This window comes from Sinocyclocheilus anshuiensis, unplaced genomic scaffold (assembly GCF_001515605.1).
Source record: "Sinocyclocheilus anshuiensis isolate Anshui unplaced genomic scaffold, SAMN03320099.WGS_v1.1 scaffold416, whole genome shotgun sequence".
Classification (NCBI taxonomy): Eukaryota; Metazoa; Chordata; class Actinopteri; order Cypriniformes; family Cyprinidae; genus Sinocyclocheilus; species Sinocyclocheilus anshuiensis.
Window position 1 is genome coordinate 663,392 of NW_015554105.1, and position 10,540 is coordinate 673,931.

At 40.5% G+C, this 10,540-nt stretch overlaps 1 protein-coding gene across 1 annotated transcript in view; it reads right to left on the reverse strand.

Annotated features, from left to right (window-relative positions):
• LOC107669702 (protein NDNF-like) overlaps nt 1–9,914 on the reverse strand; it is a 20,742-nt gene extending 10,828 nt beyond the window's left edge. Inside the window, exons 1-2 of the mRNA XM_016462054.1 lie at nt 9,633–9,914; nt 160–348 (exon numbers count right to left, since the gene is read on the reverse strand). Coding sequence (XP_016317540.1) covers nt 160–347 — 188 coding nt within the window. The 5' untranslated portion in view covers nt 348; nt 9,633–9,914. The remainder of the gene's footprint in view (nt 1–159; nt 349–9,632) is intronic.
• Nucleotides 9,915–10,540: the final 626 nt, after the last annotated feature.

The following is a 10,540-nucleotide window of genomic DNA, read 5'->3' on the forward strand; positions in this document are numbered from 1 at the left end:
TATATGTGTGTTAAAAAATACTGTGCAAAAAGTTTTCTTTTAGGTGTAGGGTTAAAGACTGGGATTCTGTTAATCTATAGTAATTTGTAATTACCTTTATATAACTGCAACTATGTAAATAAAAATGTGTATGTCTATTTATGTGATGTATGATTTCACCTTTTCGGTGTATCTCTGAACAGGTATCCGCTGATCTCAGCTCCATCTGGCAAGACAGAAGAGTCATGAAACAGAGCTTTATCCCTGATCTGCATCTGAAAGAGGCCTTCGTCACGTGTGGGCAGTTTCTGTCCCATTACCCCCAAGACGAGTAACACCAAACCATAACATCCACACATCCACGTCATCCTAAAGAGAGAGAGAGAGAGAGAGAGATTGACAGCGATTGAACAGGAGAATGGAATTTAATTCTCAAAAACCTGATGAAATGCCTTGATGAGCACAGTCTTCATTCCATTTTTTTACATTAACTTTATTAGCGTCCAACATCGGAGCACGATAATGTTCTGTTTATTATAAGTGTGCTGCAGTTATGGGTTGGATTCTGATTGGCTGTCAATGTTTTATTGTTTATCTGCTGGAAAAAAAAATCACTCTAAAAGTAATTCCAACGTTATCCTTATTCTGTGTCGTTATTGTTGGACTTCACTATTCTCATAGAATTTGAAGAATTATTTAAAATTTATAGTTATCGTTATAGTCATTCCTGGTGTGAATGGGCCTTTAGTTACATCACGGCCACTAAACATGATGTGCTACTCAGTAGACGTGCTGGGGGAGGGGCATAGAGGAGAGCATTTGATTGGACGAAAATCTGTGTAGTGCAGGATGAGTCATCGATGTGCTCTGTTTTCCCAAAAGAGAAAAAAAAAAAGTGAATTTTGCAGTTCACTAATCATATAGAAGACCTCAAAGCTAACACACGTTTAACTAATTAAATTAATTAAACTCAAATGTTGATTACTTGAAGTCTTTAAAGCTGAAGAATCAATACAGTATATCTGTGATGGAGCAAATTAAGGACAGTTAAACCATCAGTATAGCAGCCAATGACTGTTTAAAAACTCTAACGGAGGACATAGGTAAATCATTCCATGATGTCATTATTCTAAAAGAACAACAAATTCTTCTTAACATTTAGCTAAATGACTGGATTGCACCATCATACTACAACAAACAAACCAGACTACAGCAGATTTGGGATGATGAATTCAAATGAATGTCTTCACTGACCACCTTTGAAGTTCTGGTGCTTTTTTAACTCAAGGGGCGGCACAGCTGGGGGAAAAGACGGGTATGCTGCGGTTGATACTGCACGCAAACATTCAAACAACTCATGAGAACATCCAGACACTCAGAGACACTCACAGATGCACACATCTGCTCACTGAACACACACACACACACACACACGCTCCATCACTAAGCACCGTTTGAATGCTTGTGTAGAGTGTCCGAGCTCACAGTTCAAAAATATCCATGTCTGGTTGGTGTTAAACACCTGCTTATAACTATTCACAGATTTTCTGCATCTGTCCTGGGCACTTTTCATTACATTTTCAAGTAAATGACAAACAGTATGATTTATATTATTTACACTTGGTTAAAATTTTGTAAACAAGTCTTTAGAACAGATATAAAACTGTAGACATAAATTACCGTTCAAAAGTCTGAGGTCAATAAGATTTTTTGTAACATTTTTGAAAGAGGTTTCTTCTTTGCTCACTTATTTGATAAAGAAAACATTAAAACATTATTACAATTTAGAATAGTTGTTTTCTATGTGAATATCTGTTAAAATATAATTTATTTCTGTGATCAAAGCTGTATTTTCAGCATCATTACTCCAGTCTTCAGTGTCACATGATCTTCAGAAATCATTCTAATATGTTGATTTGCTGCTCAAGAAACATTTCTGATTATTATCAATGTTGAAAACAGTTGTGCTGCTACATATTTTTTTTCAGGATTCTTTGACAAACTGAAATTTTAAAAGAACAGCATTTATTTGAAATAGAAATCTTTTGTAACATTACACATATCTTAACTGCCATTTTTGATTTTTTTACAAATGAATGCATTCTTGCTGAATAAAAGTATTCATTTCTTTGAAAAAAAAAAAAAAAAGCCTTGGTGGGTAATGTACTTCAGTTAAAAGAATCTGGTCACATGTAGTGCCTAACTAGGTTAGGCTGTGCTTATCTGGCTTTCGTTGTGCTGGAAACCGCACACGTGTTAGATTGCGCTAACACAGTCTAATTCTATGCTGTGCTGAATTCGACTGTGATGGGGCGGTTTAGGAAGAGCTTAAATTGGTTCAGCTGTGCTGGGCTGAGTCTGGCTGTGTTGGGCTACACTCTAGGCTGGATTTGGCTTTGCAGGGATATCCTCTTTCTATTGATTTGGTGCCATTGATTGGAGCTGAAGGCAAAGCCCAACCCCCCTGATATAATCAGGCTAATGATGGCAGATTAGAGCGATACTCCACTGTCATTAACAGAAAGTGAGTGCTTGTCCTCTTAATGACCTCTCCAGGAATCCCTCCCCTCCTGCTGCCTTTATTCCCACTTTTCTTGACCTCCTTCACTCACTCTTTATTTGCCAGGCTCAGATAGTACCGCTTTCATCTATTGTTTCTCTTTCTTTTACGTGCCTTGCTCTTGCCTTTCTTTTAAAAGTTGCACATTATCACTCCCCCCTCCTTTACACTTGGGCTTTTCACTTCGGTCAATCACAAAATGTACTTAACTGCATTTGCACACAAAGCACTGCTTTTATCATGCATTACATTTCCTCTCCTCTATCTTCCACAACAAGAGAGCACTGCTTTCGCTTGTGCTCTGATTGAGTAATATGATATTCTCACACTGAAAAGAGATGCTCTCTCATCTTGTATTGTTAAATATGTGTATGGGGATGTAGATATACTTATGGTGGATACTTTAAGGACAAGTTTTGGAGACTTTGGTGCAGACCCAAGTCTGCTTGGTCCAAACTCGGGTGCAGACCAACAGTTTGCTTGAAAATGTGGTCTGAGGCTCTTAGGAGTATGTGGAATTTGGTATGGTTTGCAACTGGTATGAAAGCAATCCATCTTAACTCACAGTCGTGAACTTTTATTAATAATATACAAGGATATCTTCTAGTCCAGATCAGTGATCTAACATAACATCTACTTGTAGAAATCCAGAAAAGAAGTCTGTGTTCATAGGAGAGCCTTGAACTGAATAGGGAAAATGAATGTGCTAAAGGTGTAGATTGTCAATGTGTGGGACTGGAAAGAACTTGGGTAGGAATTATAATACTGTATCTCTCTTGGGACGTGGCTGTTGAACATTTGCCTCAAATTCCAATTTATAAACACGAAGAGAAAGCAAAGAAACACAGGAACATGGATTTCCTCTGCAACTCTGTCAGGTTTGGATGCCGTTGTGTTTCCCAGAGCAGAAAGGGTTCTCTTTCTAAAATAAAACTTCAAAACAAAGCCCCATCTGGAACAAATAAAAGCTAATGTTTAATTAGAGCTGGGGAGAATGTCTGATCGTAATTTGGGGAAGGATAATTTGAAGGCAGAGTCAGCTGCAATCGTGTCAACTTTGTTTTGCTCCTTTTTATTTTTTTTCTGCATTCATTTGTTTTTACCTAATTTTTTTCTGTGACGGAAACGGGTTCATTCGGGTCCTGGATCACTTATGGACCATGTACAAATCTGAGATGTGTGATGAACTGGACCTTGAAGTGGTTTCGGGAGAGAGTGTGTTGCGGGTAGGTCATAGAGTCAAGTTCATAATGTTAAACAGCTTAAACCTTTTGAACACAACAAGCTGTAATGTTTGAATTATCATCCTCAAAATGCTCCTAATCACTTCACGTGCAAGTTAAAACGACAATGCAATGGTGCAATTTAAACAGTTTACTCTTTAACTTTAAGTAATTTACCTTGTTTTAACCTCCTTGATTATCGTTCTACGATCTAAAGAGCCATTAGCGATAATTCTGCAAAAACAAATGCAATACAAGAATCTCGTGTCAGGTGTTTCAGAAACATCTGGCTGCATTCCACTCTGGATAACACAATTCCCTTTGGTTACAATTCTTCTAATTATCTCTCTAGAGACAGAAATGTCATTCTCTTTGAAATATGTCTATCCAAATCAGATAAAATAGCCATTCATCTCCACTGGGAGTCTAGAGGCTTTAGGTTTGACTGATTGATCAACAATTAGGAGCAGATAATTCTATGATTCAATCAGTCAAATAATAGACTGATTAATTGCCACAGGAAGTGTTAGGGCCCTATTTTAACCATCTAAGCGCATGGTCTAAAGCGCACGGCGCAGGTGCACTCAGGCCATGTCCGAATCCACTTTTGCTAGTTTAACGACGGGAAAACGGTCGGCGCGCCTGGATGCATGGTCGAAACGGGTTGTCCCTATTCTCTTAATGAGTAATGGGTGTTTTTGGGGCGTAACGTGCAATAAACCAATAAGAGTCTCATCTCCCATCCCCTTTAAAAGCCGCTCGCGCCATGGCGGGGTCGCTATTTACATGGTGGAATGTAATTTTTCATATTTAAAAATGTTTGTGTGCTGCTGCGCGTCCCTGTGTGTGTAATAAGCAAAGTGTATGCGCGTTGTGCACCCGCCTATAGGCGCATATTACTAACGCGCTCTTTAAATAACAAACTTTAGACCAGACTTTAGACCAGGTTTGAGTTGGTCTATGGCGCAGTCTATTTTCAGTTCCTCAAAATAGCAACACGCCAACAATGCGCCTGAACACACCTCTTTTTTAGACCAGCACGCCCATGGGTGCACAAATGGGCGCAAATGCATTTGCTTTTTAAACAACGCGGCGCAGGACGGGAAAATGAGAACTACGTCGGGCTGAAACTAGCAAAAACACTTGTGCCGCAGTCTATTACACCCGGCCTTGATAGGGCCCATTATGCGCAATTCACCAAGGTGAGACAGGGACTAACAGGATCAGTCAGGGAGACACACACACAAACACACACACACAGATGAGTAGCACATGTATGGTGCATGAAAAGCAGCACTACTGACAGGGTGAAAACACACATCGCACCAGAGCGGCTACCACCTGTCAATCAAACTGCAGCGGTCCGGGCCACAAACAGCGGAGAGCCATCATTACCGTGCTAACCTGTGTGGAGGTGTCACTTCTGTCTCACTTGCTTTTTAAACATATATGACTGCACATTCACACACACACACACACACTGCTTCCATACTGACTCTCCTCCCTGTGGAGCTCAGTGTCACATATGTGAACTCTCCTATATCACACCAGAGGTGCAAAAGCCTTCATTTCCACAGAGATAAGGGAAACATTTCAGATTCTGTTTCAACAGAGGCATGATGCCCTGAAACTGGAGAATGGGTGAGTTTCCCTCCGCTTCTGTCAGCGCATCCCTAAACCTCTGAACAGACATTTACTGTGAGCTTCGTCCCCTGGGCTCCTCACGGCCTTGCCATGCATGCATACAGAGCCAGAGCTGGAAAGAAGGGGGAAAAGAAACCAACCTCAACAGTAGAACACAATGGGGACAATGTTGGATTTTGTAGAGCAGTTTTGTTCAGTGCAACTCTGACAAGTCGGTGGTTAGTCCATCAATTCTGACAATCCATGTCTTGCTGCACTAATAAGCCAAGCAATGCGATCAGATTGTTTTTGTTGTTGTTGGTATAACCACTCAAATATGATATTCATAAACCAAATTTAAAACCAAATTCAATGGAAATCTCAATTTTAGTCAAGTTTTTCATCATTTGCGACATTTCCTATCCTGCTCCAGGAGGGTCACTATCCCACAGAGTTTGGCTCCAATTCTAATAAAAGACGCCTTAACCAGTAAATCAAGGTCTTTAGGATTCCTAGAAACTCCCAGGTTATATCCAAAATCACCCGTTATACCCTTATGTAGTGCAGTGGTTCCCAACCATGTTCCTGGAGCCCCCCCAAAACTGCACATTTCGCATGTCTCCTTTGTCTTACACACCCTTTTCAGGTCGTGGAGTCACTACTGATGAACTGATGATCTGAATCAAGTGTGTTTGATTAATGTGCAGTGTTGGAGGCTCCAGGAACGTGGTTGGGAACCACTGATGTAGTGCACTATTTGATGGGACAGCCATTGGTAGTGGTGTCTGGAAACACAGTGGACATTATTGGCTGCAGTCATTCGATCCCATTATGCACCTACATAACGAATGTAAAACCAATGTACACTTAATGACTAGTAGCTAGAGAAAACCCATTCACTGTGAGCATCCCACGAATTAATTACCTCATCTTGCCAGAAGATGCTGTCTGCAGCATTCAGCACTCAGTGTCTGAATTCACTCATTTGTTTTCATTCACTCATTCGGTGGACAATATCAGAGCAGTGGTTCCCAACCACGTTCCTGGAGCCCCCCAAAGCTGCACATGCAGGTCTTGGAGTCTGTACTAATGAGCTGATGAGTTGAATCAGGTGTGTTTGATTATGAAGACATGCAAAATGTGCAGTGTTGGGGGGCCTCCAGGAACATGGTTGGGAACCACTGTATTAGAGGAGTATTGTAGGGAATAGTGAATGAGGGTACATGGCAGGGCTCTTCAACTCTAGGGCCAGTGTCCTGCTGAGTTTAGCTCTAACCCTAATCAAACACCCCAAACAAGCTAATCACTGTGTTCAGAATTACTTACAACTTAGAGACAGGGCTGTGATATAAGGGCTAGAACTAAAGTCTGCAGGACACTAGCCCTCCAGGACTGGAGTTGAAGAGCCCTGGTATAGGGGGCAATTTCAGATACAGCCACAGGCAAGTGTGTGGGGTAGGTTGGAACTAAACCCTTTAGGACACTGGCCCTCCAGGAGCAGCACTGGGCATACATGGCAGTGTCAGCTGTGCCTCATCTGTACCTCATTATGTGGTATTTGGTATTGAATAGTGGATGAGTGTGCAAGCGAACAGTCACTATGCATCCTTCTCACCTCAATCATGTTATGATTTCTTAGAAATGAGATCAGCACTTTAAAGTTTAGGTGCTTGACATGTTCTTTGGATGTGTCTTTATGCCAATCCTGAGCTGCACTGGTGCTCTTGGGCAGCCAAATGGCACAATGACTAATTGTTAGAAGCCTGTTTTGAGAGCTGAAGTCCAGCACTCCACTGTGGACACTTGGCTGTCCGCTGCTCGTTTACTTTGGCAAGGACCCAGAACAGCGTTTGTTGAGTAAAATCTTTGAAGATATTTATGCATTTGAGGCACATTTGAGAGTGTGAGAACATGCGTGCTAGACGCACACAGAGTAGCTGTAAAGTGTAACGTCTCCAAGCGATTTCAAGATTATTAATAAAGTCAAACCCCATATGCTCACTCTAGAGTGTCCAGACTGGGATGTCCCATTCGAGCCTCTAAGTATCCTCACACAGGTCTTTATCTCAGGACTCCCAATTAGTACCACATTGGGGAATGTTCTTCATCAGCTGTGCTAAGGGTGTAGGGGCCACTTTCTCCAAGTGCCACACAAAAACAGACCATTGAATGGGAAGGCCTGTGACTGTTGTTCACTTCATTTCTGTCTTTGTCAGAAGAATTTGAGATCTCACAGATATTCACAGGGACTCTAGGGACAATTTGTCCTCCTCACCCCACCCATATGAGCATATCTAAGGAAGCGCACAAACGGGCATGCTGGGAAATAAAGAGGCCACTGGTGTTTATTTACCTACCGAGAACGAAAAAATGATCTTATGTGAGCGGTGTTGTTTGCATGTTTCGCTGACAGGACGCACTTGAATGGACCATCTCAAACTGAATTTGAGTTCTGAAGCTTTGCGAACAAACAGATATGGAAATGAAAGAGCAGGGGGTCACAAAAAGTTCGAAAAGCTGCGATTAAATCCCTGGTTTCCTCAACAGGACATGACACACAGTCACGTCAGACCCCACAAAGACCAGCGTGAGGACGACTGTATCTCCGCATCGGACTGTCACTCCGTCGGACACACAAATGGCTATCGCAACAGTGGCAGAATTCTTTCCCTGCCAGAGTTTTCATATGCAAATAAGGGTTTAGATACGCTATGCAAGAGAGACCTTCCCGTTCTTAGACTTTTGTTCCTGTTTCATTCTTTCCGAGAGAGGATGGGAGGCAGTGCAGCTTGGCCTCGCCGCTAAATACAGTTATTCAAATTCCCTCATTCTGAGTCTGCCTTTCATTACGTCTCCCAGCCCAGAGAAAAATATCACTCTCACCAGGAACCACATCAGGTAGCCAACCACTTCGTATTTGTTTGTGTCTGATAGGAGACTAATCCTTGCAATCCCATCGGAGAGATTAAAAAAATCCACACAATTTACTATTCAAACTCAAAAAGGAAAGGAAAGGATGCAAATGGAACTGAGATCTCACTGCATGCTGCAGATGGGTATCTGATCTGAAATTTCAAGCAGTCACATGCAATACTTTTTAATCTTTAAATAGCTACTTTTATTCCCATATAATGATTATTCATGCAGTGGGTTTACATTATAACAAACATAATATTGGTTGGGACGTTTAAATTAAACACACTGCAGGACTATTTAAGTGAACTGCGAAGCTAAAATGTGATTAAAATGTATTTTTGCTGTACTTTCAGGCTATCAGTGCTAACAACTAAATATTCATAGTAAGTACATTTCTTATTTGGCTTCATTCAGTAGGCTATACTGACTCCTGAAACAATGCAAATTACGGTTGTTTGGATCTTTGGGAAGGAAGAAATCAGAACCGCTTAAAACTTAAATTGAGTACTCCAATCTAAAATACACTTTCCATTATTCATTCATAAACTGTAAACTGAATCTAAAATACTGATTTTGAATAATAAACGATGCGTTTCTGAAAAACCGAAAACCCAAAGACTTGTGCAATAAGTTGTTCCTGTCAAATCATTCATTCACAGCAAAAGGACAGTTCATTTTGTAAAGCAACCGTGTAGACATGGGCCAAAATTTCATTTCTTGCAGGTGCTTTTATGCGTTACGGTTTGGAGAAGTTTCTAGCAAACAGATATTTAAAGAAAAAACTCCCTATATGCCTTTTCCCTCAGCGGAGACAGAGACATTTAACACTATGAAAGACTGAATAACAGATGCACAATTGAGAGGGCGAGGACGAGTTGTGATGAATTGCGTCTGGCGGATGGGAGCGCATGGGAACCGCGTCTCCATCACAATGTCCAAAAACTCCCATCGCACCTCCTCTGAGATCCAGACGAACATTCAAAGAGCCTGCGAGCTCGGGCTTGATGGAAAGGTGTTTGGAATCTTTAACTTCCAGGAGTTTGCAGACCGCAAAAGCCCGTCTATCTCTTGTTCTGGCAGAAGGTTCAAAGAGCGCGGGGAGTCCCGCTCCGTTTCCCCCGTGACTGCAGAAGTGTTTCTACTCTTTCATGAGGCTTGAAAGCTTTTCGGAAATGCAAAGGCAGGTACATCTGAGCAATGTCTCAATATAGTGCAAATGATCCTGAGAGATTTTAAACGCATCTCCTCCTGTGCGTGCATTTGCTATGAACGGGAAACTAAAACCTATAGTCAATACCTAAAACGTCTCAATTTTATGTGAAGTTCCTTACCTTGTTCTTTAGGGTTAAATCACTCCAGTGCGAAAGTGTCTTGATAGAAATGATGTGTTTGTTGTCTTCCAGCAGTGCAAACTTGTCTAAGAACACAGGCTGTGTGAAATGGAAATGCAGATAAAGGGTAAATGTTGGAGAAAGTGTGCTTAAGTTGTTCCGGCTAGATTCCTTCAGTCGGATCCGGATCTGTGCTCGTGGCTCTCACGGAGTTTCTCCCGTCCCAAAGTTGGCTTCTAGTCTTAGTGGGTATCCTGAGTTGTTCTCCTGCTGTTCTCCTCTGTAGAGACTGAGAGTCAGACTGCTGTGAAGTGTCTCTCTCTGAAGACCAGCCCACTCTTCCGACACAGCGCACAAACACAGGGTCCTTACACGAGTCAACAGTCAACCCCCTTCAGTGGCATGCCACTGCCAAAGCCTCAAGTTATAAGGCTCAATTTAATTTGAAGTTCATTTTCTAAAATATATAGTTATAAATAAAAGTGAACTTTTCAATCAGCTGAATATGTATATAATTGTGAATATAAAGTTATACATGTTTAAATGCATCTATATACAAATCTGACAATATAAATCCAAATATATTATAGTGGTACTTTGAATATCTATTTTTCACAAAAGTAGTTACAGTTGAATACAGTATAAATTGAGTATAAATCTGAAGTATAATTATAGAAATATAATTTATAGTTATATTATATATAGTATAATTGAGTATAAATATTGTGACTCTAAATGTATATTTTAGAATGCAAATATATGTATTTTAGAATATATATAGCGATAACTGAATATTTTTTATAAATCCAAAAAGATATGTGAATTTAAATCTATACATCTATATATATATATATATATATATATATATATATATATATATATATATATATATAGAGAGTTTTTTTAAA